The sequence below is a fragment of the Nelumbo nucifera genome, chromosome 6, assembly GCF_055504915.1.
Source record: "Nelumbo nucifera cultivar China Antique chromosome 6, China Antique-T2T, whole genome shotgun sequence".
Lineage (NCBI taxonomy): Eukaryota > Viridiplantae > Streptophyta > Magnoliopsida > Proteales > Nelumbonaceae > Nelumbo > Nelumbo nucifera.
Window position 1 is genome coordinate 40,815,943 of NC_142654.1, and position 16,999 is coordinate 40,832,941.

The 16,999-nt window shown below is 39.5% G+C and overlaps 1 protein-coding gene across 1 annotated transcript; it reads right to left on the reverse strand.

The window, feature by feature from the left end:
- Positions 1–425: 425 nt before the first annotated feature.
- On the reverse strand, positions 426–4,032 carry LOC104610644 (calmodulin-binding receptor-like cytoplasmic kinase 2). Its single transcript, XM_010277365.3, has 6 exons — positions 3,591–4,032; positions 2,946–3,190; positions 2,636–2,804; positions 2,411–2,500; positions 2,016–2,317; positions 426–1,130 (listed from the first exon to the last, which is right to left on the reverse strand). The coding sequence occupies exons 1-6, from the start codon at positions 3,862–3,864 to the stop codon at positions 867–869; spliced, it is 1,344 nt and encodes a 447-aa protein (XP_010275667.1). The 5' UTR covers positions 3,865–4,032; the 3' UTR covers positions 426–866.
- Positions 4,033–16,999: the final 12,967 nt, after the last annotated feature.

Genomic DNA, 16,999 nt, shown 5'->3' on the forward strand with positions numbered 1-16,999 from the left:
CTTCTTGATTTTGATTATTTCGGTCTTTTTGGGCACTAGACTGCTTTGAAACACGGAAAGACCAAATTTTTTGTCTTTCATGCTTTGAAACTTGTCAAATACCTATTAATGAAAGCTATGGAGCATTTTTACCAAGTTGGAGCATTTGTTGAAGCATGAAAGTTATATATATAGAGTTGGGGAGATTGGAAACAGTCTAAACAGTCCCATGAAATGGTGGTTTGAAAAGAAAGGCAAAAAAGGGCACTAACAAACATGTCTTAAAAAAAGAAAATAAACAGTAGACTGAGTTCAAGACTCAATTTGAATAGAATACAAATACAAATATGTACAATACGAAACAAGGTTTAGAAATACAAATTGAGTTCTAGCTTCATTTTGTATTTGAATTCTTCCCAAACTGAACCCACTCAAAGATATTGGTATGAAGCAATTTTAAGATAGGTACCTTGATATCCAAAAGAAGATGGTTCAAATCAACAATATCTAAAGACATTACACGCTTGAGTGAGCCGACCCCCAAGTCCCCAAAAATATTAGTAAAATAAGGAAATGAAACCATTGATAGTCGATACAAGCACACATTTACAGGCCTATGTATAAATAAATTATGCAAACCAATTACAAAACTCCATTTGACAAATTTGAAGTTCATATGTAGAGCCAATCCTTTTCTTGAAATCTGCAAGCAACCAATCAGTTGAGAGCCTCGTGGTAGAGGTCCAAATGGGTGGATTATCCCGGAACAGAAAAAAAAAATCCCCAAATCTCTCCATCCTGGAACTTCAACAATCTTCAGTAATTTGTAATTCTAAATCTCTGATGCAGCTCTGAATTAAAAATTTAAAGCTAACACGCTGGATCTCTTACTCTTCTCTTGTGGAAGCACTTCTGTGGGAATGAGAGGAGAGAGAGCGGAAGTCTGACGCTGACACCTGTCTGTAATCCTTACGGATGCTCCATAGAATCTCTGCACACCTCCTCATGCTAGGCCGATTCTGTCTGGTTGGAGCCAAGCATTGCAAGGCTAGCTCGAGAATCTTTTCTATTGCTAAGTTAGTAGCAGAAGTCCGTTCTAGCCTTGGGTCTAACGTGAGAATAGCATCACCATCGGTGAATTTCTTTATTGCCTGGTTTCCCACAAATTCAAATTGTCTGTCTATGTATCACATTTCTAATAGAAAACAGAGCTCTCACTAAGGTTGTGTTTGGTACCATTGTCACTTGCAATGTTTTAGGTTGGTTCATACGAATTTTTGAGAAATGGTCTTATTACATCAGATTAGATAACCACTTTCATTAAAAAATATAGGGAAAAATATAATTTGAGCCGGTTCAACATTTAAATTAGGCTGCAGGTTGGTTCAGAAACTAGCAAAACTCTAACAGCTGACTCTATATTTCAAATTATAAAAACCCCTGCCATTTCATCGGAGGCTTATGTAACTGTTGCCAACATGAAACTCTTAACCCATGTCAGACATACAAAAAGCCTATACCAAAATTGGCATTAATGCTGGGTTATTTGAAAATAAAAAAGGATTTTTAGTATAGGCTTTTTACTGTGTCCAACATGGACTAAAAGTCCTATGTTGGCAAGAGCCTCGTAACCCTCCAATGACATGGCGGGGTTTTTATGATATGAAATGTACGGTCAGTTGTCAGGGTTTTGTTGGTTTTTGAATCAACCTGCAAAATCATTTTAAATGTTGAGCCGGCTCAAATTATAATTTTTCCAAAATTACAGGCATTGGATTGGTTGTTGGCATTTATGGTAGAAACATCAAATTTGGCGAAGAAACAGCAATGGTACCAAATATTGTAGTGGTAACTTAAAACATTTGTGGTAGGAAAAATATATTCTACTAAAATTTGTATTGACCAACCTAAAAACGTTATAAGTAAAAGTGGCAATGATATCAAAATACAAACTAATTTTCTTGCAATGCCACTAGTAGCTGTAACCTTGTGACACAGGAAGAAATTAAAACAAGAGAGAAAGAAGAAAAACATACCCATCTAGCAGTTACCCGTTCCTTGAGTTCCCGTTTGGGTTCAATGGGTCGCCTGCCTGAGACTAGTTCCACCAACAGCACCCCAAAAGAGTAGACATCACTTTTCTCAGTGAGCTGGTAAGTTCTCATATACTCAGGATCCAAGTATCCTGCAGTTCCTTTAACTTGGGTAGATACATGTGTCTGTCCCGTATCACCGTCAGCAGCCAAGCGAGCAAAACCAAAGTCAGCCACTTTGGCACGAAGATGCTCTGTGAGAAGGATATTCGAAGACTTGATGTCTCTGTGAATAATAGGATGATCTGCATGCAACAGTCCCATAATCCAATCTGAATGAATTTGTTCAGCGCTAATGTAAGAAAAACCAGAGTAAGTTTAGATGGTTGGATTCATACCAGTGTACATGTGAAGATATGTAATCGCATGAGCCACATCAATGGCGATATCCAGCCTTGCAGCAAGGTCGAGAGTGTTGCCATGCAAGCCTGTGTCATATTCATTCATTCCCTTAAACTCTTCCTCCATTTCAAGTTTCAAGAATTCATTAATTAATGGGATAAGGGGGGGGGGGGGGGGGGGGCAATCGCCAATCAGGGGTAGAGGTAGATAGAAGAACTCACAATCCAAGTGTTCTCTAAGGGTTCCATTGGGAACATACTCAACAACGACAATCCTTTCATCCTCTTGCTCTATATACCCATAGAACTTGACCAGATTCAAATGCTCGATTTGTGCCAATGTCCGGATCTCGCTTTGAAACTCCACGCTCAAATGCTTATCATAGATAGACTGCAATGAAAGTGAAACCAGAAACATGATCAGACCCCATTGCTTGCACATTGCACCGAACTCTATTCTCTGTTTTAGGCTCCTAAACATAGAAAGAGAACTAAGAAACAATCTGGTTAAAGCAATCGCTGGCTGGCCAACCTTCTTCGCACGTTTAACTGCAACGAGGGTTCCGTCCTCAAATCGACCCTTGTAGACTGTACCGAACCCTCCTTGTCCAATCTTTAAAGTGGGGGAGAAGTTCCTGGTAGCCTTGTAGATCTCTGCGATAGTGAATTTCACACTCCCAGGTTCCATTGTCTGGGTTGAATTGTAGGACCTAGAATTGACCCCTCGGTTTGAACTGCGTCTCTTTTCTCTACCAGAAACTGAACTTTCCGACGCAACTAAAGAGAATAAACAAATTAATCAAAAAACTTTCTTCATCTTCTTATGTTCCATAAACGAAAATTACAAAGTGGAGAAATAAATCTTTATAGGTATCAAAAATTCAAAAGACTTTCACAGACAATCGTCACTATGAAGATAGAACAGACTATGAACCAAGGTAATTGTGAGCAAGATCAAACAAAATACCAAAAATATATATAAAGAAAAGCAGGGATTTCAGTCAATAAATAAATTTGTATGAAATTAAGACTTCTCTATATATTTGACTGCTGGAATCCATATAAGTTCACCGGGGATCGAAATCTCAAACAATAGAAAGCTCAAATTCGAACACGAGATAATCTACTTGATAATTAATTCTCCCATTTGAAGTGATAAACTAAGAAGATAAATTACCAGAAGGAGCGCGAAATTCATTAGAGTAAGGGCCTCCACCTCTAGATGATTTCAGCTCGGGAGCAAAGCACGCACCAATCACATCCGCAAACGACCTCGCTGCAATCTTCACCGGATTCCATCCGGCAACCATTCTGCGAACACTAGAGACGTCAGAATAAGGGGAGCTAGGAGCAAAACTCGATCTGTCAGGTGTTCTACTGCCGAGACTCGACCGGTCGGGTGTTCTCCGAACGTCGGAACTTGGGTTCCGGCTTCCAAACCGTTTTCTCATCGTCGGAGAGGATAAGAGGCGGAACGGCAAAGTGTTGGGCAGTTGGCCCTCCCTAATGGTAAATTGGTATTTGGTAATGGAAGAAGACTTCGATTTTTCTTCGGCCGGTGAGTCTAACGTACGCCTGAGTCGTTAAAGAAGCAAAGAACGAGAGGGAAGTCAATGCTCATGGTCAAATGTGGAGGGTGGGATGTGGTTACTGTTGGCCAAGCGAGTCGTAAAGCAAAATGATCTAAAGAACTAAAACCTTCCACGTGGAAGATTTAGTCGCAATCTAACTAGGCCTTGATGGCCACGTTTCAAGTTTTTGTTACTCATTTTTTTATAAAAAATTCGGTTCGGTACAGCCCTATAGAGTTGAAATGGAGTAAGATCCGTGATGATTACACAAAGGTCATACAGATACATACACAAATTAGCTTTCCCCACTCCCCGGTAGATTTTCTTTGATGGGCCTTTTTTAATGTTTAATGATGGGCCCACTCCCATATTGACGATTGATTCCAGGCCCAGTTCTATTTAATGTTTAATGAGGGCCCTTTCTAGTTTTCTTCTCACGCCATGGGTGGGTAGGCCTAGCTCGCTCTTTAAGTTAGTTGGCATCAGCAATGCATACATTAAAGTCCACGCAGTCATAAAATAAAATAAAAAAAAGAAAAAGAAAAAAGAAAAAAGAAGAAAGATAAGGCGCTGTTTGACAACGGCTGAAAACAGAATTAAACGACTTATTATTTTCTCTTTTGGTGCATACAGTTAAGGCTCTGTTTGAAAAGAGTACAAATACAAATATATACAGTATAAATCTATACTAGCTATAAATGAGTGAATGTTCTTTTTTTCTAGAATTTTCATTGGATATTTTCTACCCCTCTTATCTAAGCATATAGTGGGCACAAAGAGGGCATATATGTCATTTACTTTCACTTCAGAAACTGCCCACTTATAACCATTCAAAAACTGATCACTCATAACCGTTTAGAAATTAAACGTATATGTTTACTAATATATATAAAATAATACAAAAATATAAAGTTTTATACTCTACAAATTTGTATTTGTACTCCTTCCAAACTGAGCCTAAAAGGTATAAAATGGACCGAACCCTGAACCCAAGCCCATTGAAGTTGAAATTGGTCAAATCGATTGACCTAGTCAAACATCCACCTAGAATTTGTTGCATCAAGGAATTGTACCTAGTCTCTTAGAATAAATTCTAGAGCATATCGTTGCATTAGTACTACACAAATATCCTTTAGGAATTTTTCTTTAAAAGAATGGAGAAGAGGCTAGTGGGATGATTTAAGAAGTTGTTGGGTTGATTTTTTTTGGTGGTTGACTCTGTATGTTAAAAAGGAAATGATAGATATAAGGCTGAATAAAACGGAATGGAGAAATAGGATTCATATAGCCGATTGCATATAATGAGAAGAAGGCTTCGTTGCAGAGGTCTTCTCTACCTAGGCCTAGGTTCCAGGCCTAAAACATAAGCCTGAGCCGAGATCTACATCTACATAATTCCAGGCTTATGTATTTTATATATTCATAAAAAATCGATCAATTTAGTTTTCGGTAAACCTAAAAAACTGATGGTTAATCAAATCAACCGGTGTGTATTTATATCTATAGAGAGATAGATATGATATATTATACGCATTATATATATTACAAAAACCAAATTCGATGAACCAATAGATTCAGTTCGATTTTGGTTTAGTGATTTCAAAACTAATAGTAATGGTTCGATTTCAAAAAATAACCCATAATTTGGTACCCCTATATATAATACATATGTTTCAAATATATGTAGGCCGAGTCAATCTTGAGCTTAAAAACCCAAACCTAACCCTAAAATTTACGAGCCTTATGTGAGACCGAGCTCAACCAGGCTTAAATACAAAACTTAAGTGCAAATCTAAAATTTGTAAGCCAGGCTTGTGCAGACCAAGTTGGACCGTGATAAAATGGTTATCCCTAATAGGGAACCTTCCATAGAAAATGTATTTAATACCAATCAATATAAAGGCTATTGTTTGAATGCAACAGACTAAATATGTAATAAAAAATAGTACATAAGAAAATAATGATTACAAGAAAGATAAAACACATAAAGGGATTTTAGGACATGACCAGCCAACCCTGGCCCACATCCTCTACTCAGGACCGTCCTGAAATTTTCACTACCACAAACCGACCAAACTTAACGGTGGCAATCAAACCAATACAACCCAATAGGGCTTTCAAGTGCCTACTACACCTAGATAGGCTTTCTTAGTGCTATCCCTACCAACAACTTGCTGTTCACCTCTTAGAACACTAACAGGTTACAAATGTTATAACAAACTAAACACAAATACAAGTAATTAGCTTTTAACTAGGCAAATATAAGTGATGAGGGGTAATTTGGTCCACTAAATGACATCACGATACATGGCATCTAAGTGATACTTCGGTGTTGAATATGTAGATCACCTCGACAAGTTGGCTCGTAGCACCTCGCATAGGCCAACCTAGAGTACCTCAATTCGGCCGAACTAATAGGACTCCGAGCTAGGAGTGACCTACTTCTGAATTGGTTGAGCTATGAGAAATACCACTTGCAACCTACAAGGCACACTCGATGACTTGTCACATAGATGTGTTGCTAGTTTGGGATCTCTGGAGTATTGATGAGTCAACCATTAGGCCGGCCTACCCACACCGCACACATCAAAGTTAATCAGACAGACCTCAGTCCCCTGTGTAGATTACGTAAACGTCATTACTCTCCCAACTTAACAGAAACATATCTGCGAGAACATGAGACCCGCTGCTAGAGGTCTCTGGTCACTCACACCTATATAAAGGGCTCATTTCTACCCAAAGAGGTACGTGCAATTAAGCTCTCGCACTCTCTAAATCCTCAAGAATTCTAATAACTCTTCGCTGACTTAAGCATTAGAATGCTCACCCCAGGTACAAACAGCCCGAACACTCTAACTCTTTCTCTTGCAGAACAACACAACTCGGCTAGCTAGCTCGGCCATCAACAAGGCAAACATCCGATTTGGCATCCGAGTCATTCGACACGTGAGAGCCGCCAGATCTTACACCATCAATAAGCATATACAAGCAAGATAATATCAATGGCAAGAAAACCAACACAATAATAAATTTAGTACATGAAGAGTTTCTCAAACTATATGGGAAATATATAAGCCTCAAAGCCTACTCGGTTTTTCACACATAAACTGATTTAAGCACAGAGAGAGTTCTCTTTTCTCAAACTCCTGCTCTTAGAAAATTCTCTCAATATAGAAGATGTAATAGCAATGCAATTTCTTATTTTTCTTCACCCCTCAAACATCATTTCATAGAAATAACCAAAACATATAGGATTTAATAAGAGAAAATGGGATTTAATAGCTTAAATATAAGACTTTATGAGAATGGATTAAATGAGGTGTAATATAATAATTGAAGTTGGATTAAATACACAAATATAGACATTTTAGTAGCCACTAAACTTGGCATTAAAGATATAATGAATTGACTTTTATACCCTTTCTCAAATAAAGAAATAGAGGATAATTTTAGTCTAAAAAAGCTTTACACTACATCCACACTTCTATATATAGTATAGATATTAGTTATATTTTTGTAACTGCTCATTTTATTGATGAAAAATGGATTTTACATATAAACAAATTAAGTTTTACAAGATTAGAATGACCACATACTGATCCAACTATTGCCACTAGTATTTTAAATACTGTACATAATTATGGTATAGAAGATAATTTTTTTTCAATTACTTTTTATAATGCTAGTAATAATGGTCTAGCTATAAATCTTTTAAAATATCAATTAAAACCTATTTTAGAATGAAAGTTATTTCACATTAGATGTGTTTGTCATATTTTTACATTTATGTGTATGGCATGGTTTAAACATTATTTCAGAATATGTTAAAAAATTAGAAATTGTATTTTGTATATTAGACATTCATGTCCAAGAAAACAAAATTTTAAAAATTTATTTCATCAATATAGAATAAAATCAAAAAATTTTGTGTTGGATGTCCAACATAGATGGAATTCCAAATATGCTATGAAAGAAATTATTATACGATGTAAATAAGTTATATCAATCTTTTATAAGCAAAGAATAACAAATAATATGATAACAGATTTTGATTGGGAAATGAGAAGTTGTATAAAAGAATTTTTATAACTATTTAAGGATTATGTAAACATTTTTGGTATTTATTATCCAATTTCCCCTATTTTACTTAAGCAATTATTTATAATTAGTGAGTGTTTTTCAAAATATAGAAATGAACAATATTTTCACAATATTGTTGAATAAATGGAAATTAAATTTAAAAAATATTGGGAACATATTTCTCCTTTATATTGTTTAGCTACAATATTAGATGTGAATATAATACTTAATTCATATAATCAAAATATGAAAATAGATATAGGTAAACAAAAAAGAATAAATTAAAAAATATTATTTAATATGTATAATTTATATGAATCTGAAATTTAAAAACCAGTTCAATGCCACCTATTGAACATTGTAGTAGAAATACCACAATGTATAATTTATGTGTGGTCCTTAATAAGTAGAGGCATTGTTTCCTCATCTTACTATATTTTAGGTTCATATTTAAATGAACTTAAATTTTATTTGCAAAACAATTTCCTAACTTTCCTTACATTTGAGGAAATAGAATTTTTTTAGAGTTTAGATTGGTGCTGTAAGGTTGGTATTGTAATGATGGCCTTAGTTATGGAAACATAAGTATGAGGCAAAAAGGGAGTATAACAAGAAAGTTTAGAAAGACACTTTTGAGATGAAAAAATGAAATCAAAACTTGGAGAATATTCTAATCTCTAATATACTTCTTTATATATGTCTATTTATAGGCAAAAAAGAGAGTCAATTTTGCATTCATACTCATCAAGAATTCAAATCTGGAGGTTGTTAAGATGGTGACATAGGTCAGGTTAAGATTCGAATCTTGCATTCCTACCATATGCCACATCTAAGGGGATGCGTTTTGTCATTTGTAACTGTTGCTTTAGTGGCTTGTTTCCCAAATTTTTTCTTTTGTGAATATAGTCTGTGGATATACTTTTCAACGTGTAGGTCTGTGGGGCTCACTCAGACCCTCAGAATGCCAAACATCAAGATTAACACCACAAAAGTGCATGTGAGCAGCTCACAACTAAACCCCATGTTGCGATGAACCCGCAACACACCAGCATCCTTGCGACGAATTCGCAATACATATCACAATAATCATGATAAACCCACGGTTCACTGAGTCAAGCTAGCGTCAGAACCCAAAGAAACTGTAGCCAAACCATTCCTAGAGCCCCAAGCTCTCCTAAACATGCGATGAAGCCATGCTTGCTAAAGCGTGCGATGAACTCACAACCCGCGAACTCGCCCATGACCTAGGTCAGGACAAACCCAATCTGAGACCATGGTGAGGCCCGCATATGCCCGGATACACATGGATCTCATGATGGCTAAGGACATAGTGAGCCACCACGTGGAAACAGGCAACCACTATCCGTCAAATGATGATGTCACAAATGCCATGCAGGATTAGTTATGATGTGCAAAAGGGCAGTAACACACGTAAGTAATAAGGGACCTCAAGGATAAGGAAAGCCAATCCTCAAGAAGATCCTCATGAAACGAATGGCGAAACCCCAGTAGTGCACCCAATAATTGACAGCGAATCAAATATTCCCTTTCTCGATATGGAATGAATATTCTCATCTCCTACCTTTTAGGATCTTAGGATCTACTCCATAAATAGAGATCCTCCTCGTATTAGAATTCATCAGATCTCAAGCACTTGTCACCCAATATTCCCGAGTATGCTCCAACTCTCCCATTATGCATCCTTAACCTAGAGATTCTCATGAGACCTTTCTCTATCTTTCAAAGAGACTACCCTCCAACCAAGCCTTACCCCTCCTACAGTAGAATCTCTGGTTCCGCCTTTGATCATGAAGAATCACCTCGAGAAGGATCAACCTCATCACCATCCCCGAAGAGCAGACCAACACTAAATAGAACGCCAATCTTAGGGTGGAAAACCAACCTAAGATGGAAACACCCATCCAAGTCGATATTGAGATACTCTCAAACAAAGTCTATGGGTTCGAGGCATTGTTTGAAGACAGGTTCAAGAGGTTGGAACAGATGCAGGAAGAAATGAGAAGTGCTCTCCATATCCTGCTCAACCATTCGGCCTAGGCTAAACAAACCCCTGTCGCCACTCTCCCCAACGTCCCCAACTCGAACCCTAACCCCAGCTGCCATGCCTCTAACCCAAAGCTTGCTAACCCGACCCCTGCTATTCCCAAACAGTCCAATAGAGCCAACCAAGCTTCGGCTCAAACAGGATACCAACCAACTCACTAGCCTCATACCTTCTCCTGCACCGACCCGGTGACGGAAACCCCTCTCAGCTAAGACGAACTGAGAGAATACATCCAATGATTGGTGGTTGAAAGCCGAAACCAAGCATCGAATTTGGTTGTCCTGCAAAAACCATACTCCGACCGCATCCTATACAAAGCCTATTCTGTCAAGTACACCCCTCCCCAGCAGTGGCCACAATATGATGGTCAAAGAGGCAGCCCTCAAGGAAAGGACAGTGCGAACCGTCAAGGACACCTCCCCATACAATAGGAACGAGGCATATGCGGTCAATAGAAGATCCATGAACAATGGAGGAGATAGACAAAGGTCGTATCAGCGAGACAACACCCAGGGAAAGAGAAACACACCACCACCTCCCCCCTTCCCCTGCACAAAGGAGGAGGTAATCATGATAATGAACAAGCTAGTTGAGGATAGGGTCATAAACCTTCCGTTACCACCGCCAGGAGTGGTCCCAGAGAGGGACAAGCGCGGTGGGAGATGGTGCAACTACCACCAAACACCACACCACGATCTAATGGACTGCTTCACTTTGAGAAGGTTGTTCATGTAGAAGGTAAAGTTAGACCAGTTCATGAAGAAAGACCCAGTTCATGTGGAAACCGATCCCCTCCCAACCCATACCCAGGGAGGTAGCATCAACATGGTTGGGGCATCTGGTTAGTACCAATCCAACGCATTGATAGAGAAACTTGAGCAGAGCGAAGAACTACAACAGTTCTTCACCAAACATGGGGCCAACATGACAACACAGAAGTTGGCCATCAGAGCATTGGTAGAGGTATTATGGTATCCACTACAGCCCTACAATCGTGACTGCAACAACATTGAGTTCACAGCAGACGACATGTTGGTCGCTGACCCCCATCACAATAGACCTCTATAGATCATGGCGAAAATAGGGGGTTTTGATATGAGAAGATCGATGGTTGACCCAGGAAGTTCCGTCAATCTCATCTCCATCCACACGCTAGAATTAATGAACATTCGGAAGGAGGACATCAGGGGACTTCCATTAGAAGTAACATACTTCAACGGGAACCCATCCATCATCGAAGGATCCATCGAGCTGCAAGTAGCGATCGGTCCATTCAGCATAGTGCAAGAATTCCAGGTAATCCCAGGAAGGACTTCCTATCACGCTCTCTTGGTGTGTTTATTGATACACAACTTGGCCCTCATCCCCTCGACATACCATCAGTGCATCAAATCCAGATACCGAGGGAGATCGATAAGGATCCTGGCCACCAGAGCCTCATTCAACATGTCTAAAACACACTTACAAGATGCCATCTACTTCACAGAGTTAGCGGAGGACGGCGAGACAATGGTAGCCAAAGTCGAGGGTACAAAGTTGTCTCACCCACTAGAAAGCAAGCCCGCAAGAACCTAGGAACGTAAGAAGAGAAGTAGGTGCGACCGAATGATCGAGAGCGATGGGAAAGATTACTACACCACCATCGAGGAGGTTAAAGATGCGAACCACCAACAACTAAGAAGGTGATACCCGAGGTATGACTTTACGATATAATTTATCTAGTTTAGCCTAGTAACAACATGCAATAATAGCAAAGCACCTGTTTTCTTTTTCAAAAGAAAATACAGCCTACATCTAATGTATGATCAATTCTTCTCGATATCAAATACATGCTTATCTAGTCATTTCAGTTTTCTGATAAGAATCATGAGTAACGTTTCAACCAGTACTATTTCACAACATCGCAAAATGACGTTGCAACAGTCTTACCACACACAAAACTCCCACCACTAGGCATGACATAAAGGTAAAATATCCAACCACAACCCTTTAAACACAAACAAATAGTTAGAAGAATAGTTAATAACACGAGCAACTTCAGGAGTCGAAAGAAGATACCTGGAATACAACAATGAAGTCAGAGTGCCTCCGAGGTGCATGCTGGATTCCATTGACACGATTGAGGAACCATTAGAGGAGATCAACCTAGCAACCGATGGAACAAATAAAAAACCCTTATACATATCTGCCAAGCTAGTAGCTGAGGACAAAGGAAAATTTATCACACTTTTAAAAGATAAGGAAGTATCCTTATCGTAGAAACCTTAGAACTTGAAACCGGTTTAACCCACATTTCTCTCACAGAATTTTAGGATGTATTCACCTAGTCATACGACTAGATGCCAGGGTTAGATTTAGATCTTGTCCGCCACTCCTTGTGCATAAATCCAAAATTCTAGCCAATGAAGCAGCCGTAGAGGATTTTTAAGCTGAAATTAACCCTAAATATCAAAGAGGAAATTGAGTGTCTTTTGAAATTGGGCTTCATTATACCTATAGCACATCCTTAGTGGCTAGCCAATGTAGTCCCAATGAAAAAGAAGAACGGACAACTAAGGTTAGTACCCTCCCACCTAACTCCTTAGCAATAGTACAACACCCAAACACTAATTTCACCTTATCACAGATGTTGCGTCGACTTTAGGGACCTAAACAAGGCCTGCCCAAAGGATGAGTTCCCTCTACCCAACATGGAGGTGTTGATAAATTCAACCGTTGAACATGAACTCTTCTCCTTCCTAGATGCTTACAATGGATACAATCAAATCTTCATGGATCCCACAAACGCACCCCACACAGCATTCAAGACACCTAGAGGAAACTTTTATTACAAGATGATGCCCTTCGAGCTGAAGAACGCATGTGCCACATACTAAAGAGCGATGACTAGCGTTTTCCATGATATGATCCACAAGGAAATTGAGTGTTATGTAGATGACATAGTAGTCAAATCAAGGAAAAGAGAGGATCACTCAGAGGTTTTGAGGAAAGTATTCACGAGGTGCAAAGAGTTCAAGCTGAGGTTGAACCCACTAAAATGTGCATTCGGGGTGCAGTTGGGAAAGTTTCTAGGCTACCAAGTAGAATAGATGGGGATACATCCAGACAAAAGCAAGGTTAAAGCCATCCTAGACCTCCTGCCGCCAATAAACAAATGACATCGAAAAACGTTCCTAGGGAAAGTCTCATACTTGAGAAGTTTCATCCCCGGCCTTAAGCATGCAATGCTGCCATTAATGAAGCTAGTCAAGAAATCTGTTGAATTCAAATGGACTCAAAAGCACCAAGAAACCTTTGAGCAATTATAAATGACACTGGCAAGGGCACCAACGATGTCACCACCCAAAAGGGCATTGCAATAGGAACAGAGGCCATAGGATGCCTATTAGCACAGGAGGATGATAGCAAAGTGAAACTCCCTATTTATCACACTAGTAGAACCCTCAAACCAGCAAAGAAGAATTATTCCCACATGAAGCAATAGTGCCTGGTCCTAGGACAAAAGGTGAAGCTTATCGTGCAAAATGACCCAATCAAGTTCTTCATGGACAGACCTCCCCTTTTTGGCAGACTTGTCAAATGGATGATGTAGTTCAATGAGTATGCAATAGAGTACACACATCCTAGAGCCATCAAGTGCTAGGCAGCAGTGGATCTATGCCACATTTCCATCGAACACTAATTTTCCTATATTAGATGAGGTCCCAGGAGACACATCAATGGTCGCCCTAGTCGATAGTAGAGAGTGGGTCCTAACCTTCAACGGGAGTAGTATGAGCACCTTGGTCGGTGCTGGAGTAACCCTAACCTCGCCTAATGGACAAACCTCTGCCTACTCCTTCAAACTTTAGTTCCCCTGTTCACACAACATAGCAGAGTATGAAGCATTGGTCCTTGGTCTGATCAAAGCAATAGAAGCCGACGCAAAGAAGATAAAGATAATTGGCAATGCTAAACTGGTGATCGGAAGCACAACGATGAAAGAACTAACTATTCTACTATATAGGACCCTGATCCAGAAGCTAATCTAGAACCTACACATAGACTTCAAACACCTGAATAGAGCTAAAAACAGGGTTGCTGATGCATTAGCTTCCTCAGGGACCAAGATGCAAGCCAGCCTAGAGCCGATAGAGATCACTATCCAATTAGTCGACAAACAATCGATTTTCACCTTGAAGAACCGAGTGGAAGAGGAGCATAAAATAGAAATGGATGAATGGAGATACGAAGTGATATGAAAACTAAAAAGTCAAAGCATAGGGACATAAGACATCAAGTTAATCGCAAAGTACCAACTGATGAACGGGGTGCTATACCACAAAGAATCAGACGTTGTAAGGACAAGGTGCCTAGGCAAATCGGAGGATGAAGCCGTGTTGAATGAAGTACACATGGCCAGTTGTGGAGATGTCACAAGCACCCTATTCCATAGATTGCAAAGGTTAGGGTGTTACTGACCTACGATGAAGTGGGATTCTACCAAGGTACATAGAGAATATGATAAATGCATTCCACAGATGGATGGTAGAGAATGTCTAGTAGTCTGTGAAAAAGACTGGAGGAGAATGTACATAGACTATCTGCAGGAGCACACATTGCCCATTGACATTGCATTAAGGAGGAAGCTATTGTCCAAAGTCAAGCGATTCTACCTCCAAGATGGAGTACTGTATAGGAAATTGCACACAAGAAAACCTTTGCGATGTCTAGTCGGTGATGAAATCGATGAAATGCTGAAAGCAACCCATAGTTCCAAACCTGCAGCTCATTAACGGCAATTGGCGCTACACAATCACATACTACACTTAGGGTTCTACTGGCCGACCATGATGGAAGATACGTAGCGGCACGTACGCAAATGTCACAAGTGACAAATCTACGGTGAAAGTATCCATAAGCTTGCCAACAACCTTCACCCAATCATCACACCATGGCCATTCCACACTTGGGGGTTGTCCTAATAGGCAAAATACACCCGCCTTCTAGAGGGTACTGTTTCATCATCATATCCACATATTATTTCACTAAATGGGCTAAAGCCATACCCTTGCAACAAATATGTGCAGCCAACATAGCAAACTTTCTAAGACAAAACATAGTCCATAGATTTAGAGTACCAATGCTTATATTGACAGACAACGACCTATCCATCAAAAACCAAGAAGTTCGTGACCTCCTAAGGAAGTACGGTGCAAGATTAGGGACATCCACAACATATTACCCCTAGGGAAATGGTCAGGCAAAGGCCACAAATAAGACTCTACTAAGGATGTTGAGCAAAACGGTGGTCGACAATCAAAAGGATTGGGCAAATAAGTTATCAAAAACCCTTTGGGCTTATCGCACATCTATCAGAAAGAGTACACAAGCAATGCCCTACTACTTAGTCTACGGTCAAGAAGTAGTGCATCCAGCAAAGATAAGAGTTGTATCCGCCAAGATAGCTTTCACAATGGGTAAGAAGATTAGGCCAGAGGACTTAGATTCATTACTTGCAAACAGACTCGAGGTAGTCGACGAAGCTAGAGATGCAACATCACAAAAGTAGAGCAAGTACAAGCAAGCCCTAGCCAACAACTTCAACAAACACTTGAGACCTATAAATTTCAAAGAAGGGGACAAAGTATTAAAGATGACTCTCAAAGTATTAAAGACCCCTTGAGTCCTTTTTACAAAGAAAGAAGGATAGGTTTGGGATTAGAGAGAAAGAGAGGGGCGGCGGTTGGGTTTTTTAGAAATATGGGCGCCCAAGGGTTGAGAATGGAGGGTTAGGATTGTTCTAAGGTGATCCTAAGGCTGAGAAGAGAAGGAGAGGGCGCAGATTTGGGCACCTAGAGCTGGAGAAATGTGATTGGTTGGTGTGATGTGGCGCCCTAACATGACTAGTTGAGGTTTAAGGAGTGAGGTATAAGGCTAGGATGTTGTCTAGGGAGAGATCTAAGGGTATGAAGGGCTGCTAAGGCCTGGATGGTTGAGATTAGAGAGAGGTTGCAGTGAAAGGTGGGGGTTTGTAGAGTTGGGGGCGGCTAGGAGATAAAGAGATGAGGGGGAGGCACCTAGGGCTTCAAAGAGAGAGTTATTTCACAGGAAAGGTGCCTATCTGGGTTCAACAGATAGGAAGTGCCCTCCTGTGCTCAATTTTTCATAGAAACACCCCTTCTCTCAGTTGGAATTCGCACCAGCTTCCCAAAATCTGCAGGAAACTCTGTAATTTTCCCAAATTTTATCCAGAATTTGTATAGGGTCCTCAAAGGTCACAGTATTAAATTTAACTGGAAAAAGGGTACAAATTAACTAGTCTAAGGTCTAAAATACCCCTAAAATAATGACCTTATGGCATCAAAATACAGAGTTATCACACCCCCCAACTTAACCATTGTTTGTCCCTTAGCAATGCAGACTTAAAATTATACTAAGTAAAGAGATCATTCCCATTGCAAGATCATCCCTGACAAAATTAGCCAAGTATTCTGATTCTAGAATTTTCAAAGTTTGTATAGATCAGTATTAGGTTTAAGGGGTAAAACCATCCTGATTTGAATATTACAGAAACTTGGCTTAAAAAATCTTATATATCCTTCCATTTGTAGACTGTCTCAATAAGCTGAGATTGATTTTTAAAATCAAGCAGATATTCTTCTTATCATTTTTGATAGTGGATTTCTACTCCTGAACTTGATATGCACACGTTTTTATTACTACCTTCCACCATTTGACGTGAATCTCGACACTTGACTTAGGTGAAGAGACCCGGTTACTAAGTGTTAGGTAAGTGTCTTTGGCATTCCCTTTCTTGTTTGATGCGAATCTCAACACTTAACTTAGGTGAAGAGACACGGTTACTAAGTCTAGGGTGTCCATTGACCT